The 13,068-nt window shown below is 39.5% G+C and overlaps 1 protein-coding gene across 1 annotated transcript; it reads right to left on the bottom strand.

Annotated features, from left to right (window-relative positions):
* Positions 1-1,020: 1,020 nt before the first annotated feature.
* LOC111671247 (guanine nucleotide-binding protein G(i) subunit alpha-1) lies at positions 1,021-11,586 on the bottom strand. The gene is made up of 9 exons (XM_023428325.2): positions 11,120-11,586; positions 7,653-7,695; positions 7,278-7,419; positions 4,782-4,939; positions 4,494-4,622; positions 3,731-3,860; positions 3,454-3,607; positions 2,222-2,414; positions 1,021-2,130 (listed from the first exon to the last, which is right to left on the bottom strand). The coding sequence occupies exons 1-8, from the start codon at positions 11,235-11,237 to the stop codon at positions 2,224-2,226; spliced, it is 1,065 nt and encodes a 354-aa protein (XP_023284093.1). The 5' UTR covers positions 11,238-11,586; the 3' UTR covers positions 1,021-2,130; positions 2,222-2,223.
* Between the last annotated feature and the right edge of the window lie 1,482 nt (positions 11,587-13,068).

A 13,068-nucleotide genomic window follows, 5' to 3' on the forward strand; every position in this document is an offset into this window, starting at 1 on the left:
CCATCAGTCTTGGTCATTAGTTACACAATATGTCCACTAGATGGAACCATTCACTGCTGAACAGTATTGGAAGCTGCCATTGAATCCTCCCCCTAAATATAACCCCTATTCTCAAGTCCCTGCTTAGCTTACCAGTTAGTTTTACTATAAATATTACAGTCCCCCTCCACTCAAAAAATACACTTTGGTTATTGTTTCTTTACATGGATGTTTGTTGAACATTTCTCATGTTTATATGAGCAAGGCAATGCAATGTGGAAATTTGAAACTTGTAGAACACATACTCTGACAAATACACTTTTCACTAAGGTAGGAAACACGTTGTGCCCAGTAGTTAAAAATCTGAAGTAAAACATGTTTGCTTGGTTATAGATTATGGACTTTACATAGAGGAGTAACTGTTGTTTAAAAAAAAAAAAACTAAGTAATTTAACTTTTTGTCAAAAGAAATGGACAAATTATTAATGAGAACAAAGTATTTAATATACATCTGTGAATATATCTGAATTTGGCAGGTTCTCCTGTTTATATTTACTAAAAATGTATTTCCAAACATGCCACTCACAACTTGGTTCATATGATGCAAATATATGTTGACAACAGATCTCTCTGATCCACAGACTTTTTGCTGCTCATGAATAAAAAACTAAGACAAAGTGTGAAGTTCAATGTCTCTAAACCTGAAAGGACAAACATTCTTCTAAACATCAAAAGCACAGGTATGTTTCTAACAAATGCAGTTTAACATTTTAACTGGTTTAAACTTTCTGCTCTATTGTTTTGTAGAGTACAATTCATGTATGAAAGGCAATATGGTTCTCTCAAATGATTTCAGAGAGCGACTACAACCCCCATTTAATCTATTGTCTCTATTCATTTTATCAAATTACATTTTAGCGAAAATTGTCCAGTAAAATTTCTCAGATGTGAATGTGACATTCAAATGTCTTGTTTTGTCAGTCAAATGTTCTCCTGTTAGAAACACAAGAAGTTTCACACACAAAAACAGACAGGAAAAAATGTGTTCCATAAGTTGCCATAGTTTCACCATAGCAACTCTTTTATTAGCAAAATCATGGATATTAGTCCACTAATGTCCCCATCCAATGGAAACAGAGGGTTGGGGGTCTAGGGGGGATATGTAACTTGAAACCATCACAGATCATAATCAATAACAGTGCACTTGTACCCAGCCACCTGTCTGTCTGTCTGTCTGTCTATGCACTGAACACAGATCTACATATGGTCCTACTGTCTGCTACAAGGCCGCCATTGGCATCCTCTTTTCAAAGCTTCTCTTTACTTCATGATTCAATCAGGAATGTTTCAGTTTGTAGCAGCGCACCAACAACGTGCGCTCATTAATTAGAGAGAGTAGCTTCTTTTTGGTCGCTTAGAAAAATAAAACTTTGAAAGAGGATGACAAGTAGAGGAATAAAGTCCCTTTGTTTTATATTGTGCACACGCTGACACACAATCACTCACAATCACACAGGCTTTTGGCCTCAACCAAAACAAAGCTCCCACTCGCAGCACACATGCAAACCACACATCTAGAAAGGTTTACACACATCTCTCACAGTATGTCAGAGTCAGAGTGAATTGGTCGACTGAGTTACTTGGTCTTGTTTGATTTGTACAAGGAGGCAAAAATGATGTGACAATGTAATAATCCGAAAGAAAATAGATAATATGGACTACAGGGGGCTTGGGAAGAGTTGAATGGTAACATCTACATAAACCTAACATCTAAGTCAACAAAAAGAAAACACAGCAACTAAGGCATGCAAGGCACAAGCACCTACAAAGAAAAGACAAAAAGTGTTCATTCATGGACAAAAAAAAAAAAAAAAAAAAATGTAAAGGCCCCCCTTTTTTTTTATATAAAAATTAAAAATAATGATAAGGTAAAACAAGCACATTTTAAAAACCGTGAAAAATCACCGGGCATAGACAGTTGTACAAATATTTTACACAAAACGTTTTTTCTACACACCGTCTTTAAAACTTTTAGAGATGAACATAAGTTAATAAGAGGTTAAAAGTGACATTCTCAGCAGGGTCCATGAAGATCCCTCCAATCAGACTCGCCTTGAATAAAGTCACTTGGTAAGTCGGCCACCAGGCTGCCTGAATACAAAAACAACACACCAGGATTAGAGGAGGAAAATGTGACAGACCACACTTCATCCAGCTCGTCCCCTGAAGCAGCAGACATTACCTTTAGAAAAGGCCGCAGTCCTTCAGGTTGTTCTTGATGATGACGTCGGTGACGGCATCGAACACAAACTGCACGTTCTTGGTGTCGGTGGCACAGGTGAAGTGGGTGTAGATCTCCTTGGTGTCCTTTCTCTTGTTCAGGTCTTCAAACTGGCACTGAATGTAGGCTGCAGCCTCCTCATAAGTGTTGGAGCCTAAAGGAGGGGGGGGGGCAAAGATGACAAAATTAGGAGGGGAAAACCAACAACACACAAAAATTGCCAAATAAAATACAGCCTTTTTACTGCTAAACTAAACAAATAAATAAAACTGTAGACTATATAAAGCCTGATTTTGCCATTTGATAATAACACTTTATTTAATTCAATCCAACACAACTGTTCTGCTACAAAGTTTACTTTTATGACACCTTTTATCAGCATTTTTTGACACCGTCATAGAGGGGTTCATTCAATTATGTTTTAGCACTCAGGTCATAGTTAATGGAGGTGTTGTAGTGGACTGGATTATACTGTGTGGTGTTTCTAATATTCTGCCCCCACACAGGAAGACATTCCTCAATAAAATGTAGTCCAGTACAACATCACCTCGAAAATGATTATATGATTAAATCTAAACATTTCCAACACTGTCACCAAAACTGAACTTTATAAAGTTTGTAAAAGGTAGAATTTATAGCTTTTGCTTTATTAAAACTGCATAAGCTTGGACTTGTAAGGGCGTGTTCTTGTGAGTACCAATAATTAATGGTGAACCTGACAAAAGCATATTGTTTAAACATGAAGCAGCCCACACAGTTCAGGAGTAGAGCAGAGAGGACAATAAAGAAAGATCTTTGTGTCAGCTGTATTGACTGCCACACCTTTGAATGGCCACAAGAGGCAGACAGACTGATCGTTAAAAAATGGATGACCAAATGTGAGCAAACATGTCCTGAACCTGCAGACCCGAGTCTAAAAACCAAACAGCACTAAATACTAACTAGCTATAGCTAACTATTTTAAACTGCTATGTGTAGATTTTTTTTATTTGTTGACATTGTATTAATGAAGACATTTTCAAGATTTAAGTTCCTGCAGACAGTTTTTACTAATAATCTCTTCACCGTCACTTAAAAACTCTAAATATACTTAGAAGAACTTAATGCTTTATATACAACATAAAAGAAAGTATTTTCATGTAAACACCTGAACTGCATACAAGTGGGTCTGCATATCTTTCTCTCTCTCTCACCTGCATATTCTGGGTAGCAGATTGTGAGAGGGCTCTTTTTGATCTTCTCCTCAAACAGGTCTTTCTTGTTAAGGAAGAGGATGATGGAGGTGTCTGTGAACCACTTGTTGTTGCAGATGGAGTCGAACAGCTTCATGCTCTCGTGCATTCGATTCTGAATGAGTAGAGAGACGCACAATGATAACCATCCAGAGAAGCTGCACCAACTGAATTCAAAAAAGCTGAGTAAAAGGGAGATAATGAATCTTAGGGCGTGTTAAGGTCAGACAGGTCTTACCATCTCCTCATCCTCAGCCAGCACCAGGTCATAGTCACTCAAAGCCACACAGAAGATGATGGCAGTGACTCCCTCAAAGCAATGGATCCACTTCTTCCTCTCTGATCTCTGTCCGCCTACATCAAACATTCTGCAGCAAGATCACAGAAACACACTGTTAAATAACTTTAAAAACAAACAACACGTTTACTCTTACATATGCAAGTCAACTCTGACACTCCTGTCAGTCATTGACACTCGTTCCACATTTCCCTGTAGCCATATCATGTCATCAGGCGAATCGTGGGAAATATGACTCAGACCCTGATGACTTCCACTGACGCTTTATTGAAGTGTGGATTATTCTATAACAATATCCTCAATCTATGATCTTAATGTGATTCATGCAGCGGGAACTAGGGATGCCACAGCATGGATATTTTCCCACTGGGTAATGAACAACACCAGTGTTACCAATTTCACAAGAGACGCATGTCGGCTCAAAATCTGTCAATTAGAAGTGTAACCTCCTTCAGACAAAGTTTGCAGATTGGCTATTTGATGTCATCAGGTTCCCTTTTGGCATTTGGTTTAAATCCAAAATATTGCAAAATAGGTGCTTTTGCTTTTCCCTTTATCATCAAATCCTCCACCACGGTCTTGTGGGTCAACTGTCCTCTCGTCAGGTGGTAAAACTCCAGCATATACAGCTGCCAGTGAGAAAAACACCAGACTTATTTGAACCACTGTACATCAGAGATTCAACTGTGGTGGTTGTACTCACTTGAAGTGCAGGTCCTTGAAAGTGAAGTGTGTTTCCACAATACCAGTAGTTTTGACTCTGGTCCTCAACACATCCTGTTGGGTGGGTACATAAGCCCCGTGGGATATCCTGTCCAAGTCATTTAGGTAGCTTTGGAAAGAAAAATGTTAAGAGACAGAAAGATAAGGATTGACACCAGGTACAAAAGAAAGAGAGATAGACTTGCAAATTAAGACGGAAGAATAGGCGTTATTGTGTCAGTTACAGCCCACATTAGTTCCCATGTATGTGTCGGAGTGTCCTACTCACTATGCTGCAGAGTCATTGAGCTGGTACTCTCGGGAGCGGCTGAAGCAGGCCTGAACTCCTCCGTCTTTCCACAGCCGCTGGATGACGCCGGCCAGCTCGCCTGTCATGAAGCCCTCTTCTGCTGAACCCGCCAGGACGAACAGCTGCCGTGCATCATCCTGACGAGACAGAGCCCCTCCAATTTAAGTCATGATCCATAACTTTTTCATTTTTGTCAGTTTTTCATGCCAGCAAGGAAAGTATACACATTTTTTTTAGTTACCAACTGCTGACATTTTGTCAAAAATCTGAAGATAAAGAAAGTTTACAGTCAGGCTTAGTGTAACATCCAAAACAGAAGAGCAGTAATTTTTTGATGATGGTAAAACAACATACCATTTTAAGTGAAGCTTTGTGATGATACAGAGATGCCCCAAACTACAGATCACATTCTCCAAATGTAAGGGAACATGCTTATTTGGTACAGACACCAGCAAAGATCACATCACCATTATTTCTAGATTTTTATCAGTGAAAAATAAATAAATAAAAATAAAAAATCACAATTGCAGTATCTGTCAAGATAATCGCACCATGATTTTTTTTTGCATATTGTTCACCTGTATGGTGCATTTAATGTCAAAAACAACATTTATTGTATCACAGCAAAATTACATTACAGTTGGTGTGAGTGTAACCCTAAATGACTGAATTTGGACCTAATCATGGACAGTCATTTCTCATTAAATCACACTAAAAGATTTCCACCACTTACAAACAGCCCTGTCTGAGAGCAAATTAAGAGATGAATTAAAAATGAAAAATTAGTGTGTCTGTTCTGGTTACTTTAGCCATGCCACTTTGCATAAAATTGGATTTCAAAAGCTGCACAGTGTCTTAAGCAGGTCAGTGGCCAAAAATTGATATCTGTAAGGGCAGAAAATCAGCAAAGAAAAGCTTTGGCTGTAAAATTGGTCACGATGACAGAGCCAGGGCAGTCACGCTGAGGCAATGACTAAGCCTCTTGTTATTCCAGGAAAAAGCAGATTTGAAAAATGAAACAGGAGTCTGTTTAGAATAAAGAAGAAACAAAATACTCAGCAGTCTCCACTGTATTAATTTGCAGTGCATGGTGATAATACAGTGTGCTTGTACAAAACACCAAACCAATATGCACATAGTCTCCAAACAAGACCAGGTCAAAACCTAGCATATGGCTGGACAGTGTCTGGTCAATGTACAAAACTGAAGACCTACTTTACAACTGATGTAAACATCTACTTTCGATGGAAAGTAGCTAAATCCTGCTGGAAAAGTGTTGCTAGATAACATAATACAGCAATTATAATATTCAAGACATCATTGTGTTGCATTTGCATTCTGCCCAGTGTCAGCCGGTTTCAGCCCTTTATCAGTTTGCTTCTCTCCTACTCTCTGTGCTCACACATACAGTAGTTTAATGCAGTCAAATTCACAATAAAGCCGTTCTCATTTACCTGTTTTTCTGTTTCTGTTGTCAGACTACAGAACAAGTTTTAAATAGTGACTAAAACACAGCCATGTTAAACCGCAGTCACTTCTGAGCCATTTCCAAACTGCTGCTAAAATCCTGATTTTATGACCACAACATTGTCTGACAAAAATCACCAAACACATAAGACAAAGACAAAGTTAGAAGAGAGTAAGTTGAAAGGGACAGAATATTTTCTCATTTTGTTTCTCACACAACGCACTGCCACCATCTGGGTAAGAAACTACTGCTCGGCCTCTCTGCCAGTCACTGAATAGAGTAGACACAGAGAGAAGTGTGGCTCTCACTCACGGGATAATACTGGCGACTCTCGTCTATGGAAAGTAAGGTTGTCCAAAAAGTTGGTAGATTTCACGCTAGGGAATGTTTTGGAAAAAAAAAAAAAAAAATCACTAAAAGGAGTCTGAAAATGACAACTGTTGTGGCTCAAACCACACCCCCTGATGGCGCAGTATAAAACTGTTCATTCAATCAGACAAGAGAAATAGCCGATGGAAAAAGTCCAATCACTCAGTCGACTGACGGTGCACCGAACTCAACTCTATCACTCACGGACATTTGGGGATTTAGCATTGGACCATGGCCAGTCTGGCCGAGAACAAGGAAAACAAATATTGTTGATTACTGTTAAACTCAATTCTGTTGACAGGCTGCTCTTTTGTACATGTACAAACAAGTAACCTACTAGTAAATGTCCAGGTCAGGCACATCAGGGTTAGTGTATAAATTGAAGGACCCATGGATAGTTCTCATTTCGGTAAACTTCAGCTTTGATGAAGTGCTTTGAATGTGATACTGAACCCCTACCACCTCTATCTGACCCGCTGCAGAGGAGGCAGAGAAAAGGAAACTGCCCAGTGGGGCTGGATGACATATGACAAAGTAGTTGTTGCACTTACAGCACTGAGCTATACATTAGCACAGAAATACAACCTGTGATAACACAAGAACAGCATAAATGTCAGCTTTGTTTTTCCTTCACTCACCGCTCTGGCTGGATCAGCAAAGTCAATCTTGAGGCGTCCCATAGCTCTGATAATGGCAATAATGGACTGGATGGTGTTGCTGTAGACCACGGCCTTGTACTGCTTACACTCCTCCTCTGAATAGCCCGCTTCATGGATGATCCTGGCACACAAACACATGACATTAGCAGTATTCTCCAAATACACGTTATGTTCATGAAACAGATGATGTGTTGCATACATAGTGAAGTGTGTCATTAGTTTTCTCTGTAGTCTGAGGGGGGGTTAGTGGGAGTGAAACACTGCTGTGTTCTATGATCCTCTGAACAAACAGCACTTGAAGTGTTGCAGTCGTGCTTGATGTGTTGTGAAATGTGATGTTGCTCATCCACTTACTTCATCTGTTTAACAATTGTACTTTTCCCAGACTCTCCAGCGCCTGAAACAGCACAGATGAGACAAAAATGTGATTAAAGTCAATACAGTGACATGATATTTATTACTTACTTAAATCACAGATGTAGTATTCCCTAAAAGTCACCACATGTTCATTGCTGACTAGTGTGATATAAATACACAACATACAAAGATAAAAAAAAAAACAATTTCTTCTATCATGAAACTTGTCCTGGCCTCTCCTGTCATTAATTTAAATGCCATGTGAACAAATGTATACAGACTAAAAACCTGTCAGAAATAAATATGCAAATCCCAGTAAAATGATGCATTCATTTTTGTCAAAAGGTCCTGTTTAATGCTCTGCCTCCAATTCAGTGACAGGTGACAAAAACCTGAGAGCAAAATAGTCACTTAAAAACAGCAGGTCATTTTTATCACACATCCATGTCTTTTAACAGATGATCTTTGTTAGCTTGGGCAACGGTTATTTCAAAATACATTGGTTGCATTTTCACAGAGGTTGCAATGATTTTGCAGTTGTCCGAATCAGTATTTTTAGTCACTGTGCAGCCCTGCAGTCAAAACGCAACAATCACGCCTAATCTTCTAAATCAGTGGTTTATGATGTAATCTCAAATCTCACACCCAAAACAAAAGACAAGTATTTTACATTTTAAAATGCATTTTATACATTTTATTTCAAATTTTATTTACTTTAACCAGTGGCATGTCAGATGCTACACTGCAAGTTAATGCGGTGAAGAAGTGTCTAAGACCTGGTCTGGCCAGGTCACAGTGCAATTGGATTAATCAACTGGATCCTCTCGTCAATGAGATTATACAAAGCTTCCCTGGGTTGAAAACTCATGCTGCATCAGACTGACTGGATGGACTCACAGCTCTCAGATGCATCTCATATGGACCATTTGATTTATGTATCATCAATATACAACACTATGTTAGGTAGTATGACAACATTGCAGCCCTAAAAAAAAGTAAAAGTTATGAAAATATACAATGGTGTAATTCTGACATCTGATTAAATGAGCAAAACTGTGTTCTGTGCACAGTCTCTCATACAGTTCTCCTGCAGCTCCCTCTGAGATTCAGGGGTGTTTTCAGCTGAGCACACAACATTTTAATTACCTTACCTCTGCAGGGACTCACAATTCCCTGGTGACGTGAACTGTTCATCAATTCATCCTACCATATGATAAACAGCCACACACCACAGACAAAGAGCTAATATTTCCGCAAACATCACAACACACTTAAAATTAATTTCCAAACACATGTCATGCCTCACTGAGCATCTGAAATTGAAGGGCTTAATGGCTGGCAATTATGGCAAAAAGTGGAAAAAGTAAAATGGTTCAAGTTTGTCTCTGAGCTATGTTTAATGGGGCTACACTGTATGGACCAGGGAAAATACATTCCTCTCAGGCTACATGAGATGCAGATATCTTCCTAGCAAACAATAAACACTATGCAAGCATCTCTTGCGTGCCACTTTCTCTGCGACTGTACCATGAAAAGTCCACTACACAAAAACACAGATCAATCTTTATGATTTGCATTCGTGCAGTACAGTCTACATCTTAAGCAGTCCTCCCACTCAAAACACTCGTCTCAAGAGCATGTCATTTGCAGATTACTGCATTAATGCAAACACCCTCAGTGGGATGGCTGACAGAGCAGCAAACTGCAATACGCCTGTAGGGTAAAGCTGCCTCTCTCACTCAGAAACAAACACAAACACACACACACACAGTATAAAATGTGGATGTGAAACACACCCATGTGTTCAAAGATATATGGTAATAGCCCCATCAGATGATAAATCCACAAACCAATCCCACATGTCTCATGCAGGTGTTTGTAGGAATCGTGACAGGAAAAACAAAAAAAACAAACAAACAAAAACACACACACACACACACACACACACACACACACACACACACACACACACAACCATGAAAATTCAAATCAGTTCCATCTCAAATGACGCACACACATACAGGAACTGTGCGGCTGGGCATTGTACGGTGTGTCTGTGACTGTGGTGAAGTCACATGTCTGAAAATAAGTGGTGCCACAGACATACAGACCTGCTCCAGAAGGGATAAACTAAAATTTTGCACAATACTGCTGCATGTTCTGAACAGCTTGTAGACTACATGACGCAGGCAGATGTCCAGTTAGCATGCATCTGTCGGTGTTGTGTGTATAGTTGCCACAGATATTGCTGTCAGCCAGGCTGAGTAGGTTGCTATGCAACCTCCAGGCCCTCTTTTCCTGACTTTAACAGCCAGCAGTGGTTATCGCTAATACGGAGAACTGAGAGGAGGCGTGGCAGCTTTCTTTCAAACAATGAAACAATTCTGATAAATCTGTGCGATGCACCACCGATACATGGATGTCAATCTGGATATCATCTGGAAGATTTATTTACTTTTTTTTTTTTATAACTATACAATGTTGAATGTTGTCTTTTAACAGTTTGGATCGCATAGAATATAAAATCACCATTACCCATACGCAAGATATCATTACATTATTTATGAGGGGTGACGATTAAAAAGTGCTGTGTATGACTCGATTTGCAGATATGATGCATTTTAAAGTCTTTCTTCCAGGCCCGAAGTTAACAGAAACATTGAGACTAGTCGACCAGCATAGCTGGCATTATCAATCACTAATCACTACAACTGCATTAAGTGATATTCCCAAAGACAACAACTTTTGCATAGTGACGATAGACATTAATTTAAAATCTGTTTTAAAAAGCATTAGCTAGTTTGTTCCAGTGTGGCAGATTGGTCGCGTGTATTTAAGAGAGTGAACCGGCCTAAAGTACGGTAATGTTTATTTTATGTAATAAAAGGCTGCGAAACAGGAAGATGGCTTTCTACTTTAATTAAAATCCTAATAATGAAGGCAGTCTGCCACACTAACGATAGCAATCCAGACATTTCAGACTTGTTGATAGATACAATCGCATACTCAAGTTTATGCTTTCTGTTAGCTAACTAATCCGAGCTAGCGTCGGGGCGCTAACCTAGCTAAGCAGCTAATTGCTTAGCTAAATTAGCTCAGTGATTTAGCGGCCGGTTGCTGTGGGATTAAACTAATCTCACAGTGAACTGATAACTAGTTTATTGTCTTAGCCGATTTTGAATTGCCGACGGGTAAAGACAGCACTCCAGCTGCTCCAACTTTTTTTTTTTTTTTAGCTAACTGCGCCTCCGCCGTGCGATTCATATACAGGCGTGAAACGTCTCTAACTCTGCCGATTCTAACCGTAAAGTTATTTAGCGATAAAACTTTAACTCAGGAAAAAACACAAACATGCTTTAATACACGTTGAATATAATTTTGCAGCAGACAGCGGACCGAAGGACGGCCCATCCTCAGCAAACAGACCGACACCCTGTCCCTCCGTCCCTCCGTGTTTCTCTCACCGAGCAGCAGCAGCTTGACCTCCCGGGCCGCCTTCTCTCCGTCGTCCCGCAGGTTCCTGTCGATCATCTTGCTCCGCTCCTGCGCCGCCTTGTCGTCCGTGCTCAGAGTACATCCCATCTTCTTCTGCCCTGACCTCCGAATAAATAAATAAAAAAGGACGAAGACTATAACGCAACTTTAACTAGGAGTGCAGCAACATGCAAAGGCTACCGAGCTAGCATCCACCGAGGAGGAGGAGGAGGAGAAGGAGGAGGCAGTCGGTCTCTCCAGCACTTGCGATTCAAACACGCCCTTGCCCCGCACACAAGCTCCCAATCTCAGACCCAAGGCGTCTCTGATACTAGTTAACCACAAAACGCAGCTCTCAGGACGTCAGGCTCTCCTCTTGGTAGCTAAATCATTCACGGAAAAAGAGGAGCAGGGAGGAGCAGACATCTACTCTGAGACTTAAAATATTCGCTTCCTGTTCTTCTTCTAGAATACCCGTGAACTGCGCATGCGTGAGAGAGCAACAAGCTTCTTTCAAAATTTTAATCCTCGTGCTGAGGTTGAGACCTGTCCACTGTCAAATCACATATTTGGTTGATTTTTGAAGTGAAAAGAAGTAAATGCAACCCTTGCAGAAAATTAGCCTTTCTCCTAATGTTATTGCACTGTTACATTTTATTTCATTAACTTAAAAACAGCTAAAAATTAAACAGAAGGCCCAATTGTGACATAGACAAGGCCTGGGCACCTTCCCATTTGTAAAAACACTAATAACCTAATTGAATTGTTCTGACTTTTAAGGCAGGTCAGGAATTGTCATTAGCATAAATCAGCTGATTCAGATGATAACATTTCCAGAGCTGATAAATTCTCTGATTCTTCAAACCTTGTGGTAATGCTCAACAACCAGGGGTTCCTCTAAGCAACTGACTGAGAATCTGATTCTTGTAAAGCAGGGGAGGGTTTGAATGATCTCTCACTCTCTGAGTGCTTCCAGCTTGAAATTTCCACTGTCCAAAAACATTGCAGTTGTGGCACAGGTTCTGATCTAAGTAACAAATAAAGTGACTTACCTCCTCATTTTGATTAAGGATGTTATGATTTACGACACATCATTTTGATTTTTCACAAATATTGTAATTTTTTACCCTGCCTAACTTCTGCGCCACCATAGTTATTTATGGACCAGTTTTTAATTTCATGTCAGATATTTACAGTTTACACTTACTGTACACTACACAGTGTTTTCCTGGCACATTGTAAAGCATTCTGGTGTGCAGACATTCAGGAGACCATTCAGGCAAATCAGCTGCAATTAGATTGTAACACGATTGTTTTATGTGAGAATGCAACACAAGTGGGAGAGAGAGAGAGATTAGCACAACGCATACATCATCTGTGCTGTCACTGCTGATTTGCATTGCAAGCCTCTGAACTGCCAATGCTCAGTAACATGTTTGCATGAGCAGCTCGTAAAGACTGCTCAAACAGCAACACTTTTAGTTCTGAAAGGCTTTGCTGTTTGAGAATCTAACGTCTCCAAAACAGAATATGTGAATATATAATATAGCCTTATATATTTGAGTACAGGCGAAAGAGAACACACATTGGTTTTTTTCTGTACCTCTTTTAATATTTACTGAACATTTCTTTAATTTCTTTGAATTCTAAATGACCACATTAAAATGTCAAAAGGTTTCTTTGTCATTCCAATCATAAAAAATGCAGATGAAATTATGTATATAGTCTCTTCAGGATCAGGGTATAATAACAGACAAAACATAAAATAAGGAAAGTGTATGGATGCATTTTACTTCTTAGAGACGATTTATTTTATAAAATATAAAAGTGGAGAAGTATTTGTCGAAGATAATCCAAAGTTAAAAAGTGCTTAACATTCAACACAAATTTTAAAGAAAACATTGCGCAGGAAAAAGAACGTGGTCAGAACCAACAACAA

The sequence above is a fragment of the Seriola lalandi genome, unplaced genomic scaffold, assembly GCF_002814215.2.
Source record: "Seriola lalandi dorsalis isolate HSWRI2012SDOR001 ecotype SW California unplaced genomic scaffold, Sedor1 jcf7180002054873, whole genome shotgun sequence".
In the NCBI taxonomy this organism is placed as follows: Eukaryota; Metazoa; Chordata; class Actinopteri; order Carangiformes; family Carangidae; genus Seriola; species Seriola lalandi.

Bases quoted from the DNA above. Each gene is read 5' to 3' on its own strand.
- LOC111671247 (XM_023428325.2), bottom strand. From the start codon at position 11,237: ATGGGATGTACTCTGAGCACGGACGACAAGGCGGCGCAGGAGCGGAGC. The intron at 7,420-7,652 runs GTAAGTGGATGA...TTTGTGTGCCAG, and splicing joins ACAATTGTTAAACAGATGAA to GATCATCCATGAAGCGGGCT. The intron at 3,861-4,493 runs GTGAGTACAACC...ATCTTGCTGCAG, and splicing joins TTCAAGGACCTGCACTTCAA to AATGTTTGATGTAGGCGGAC.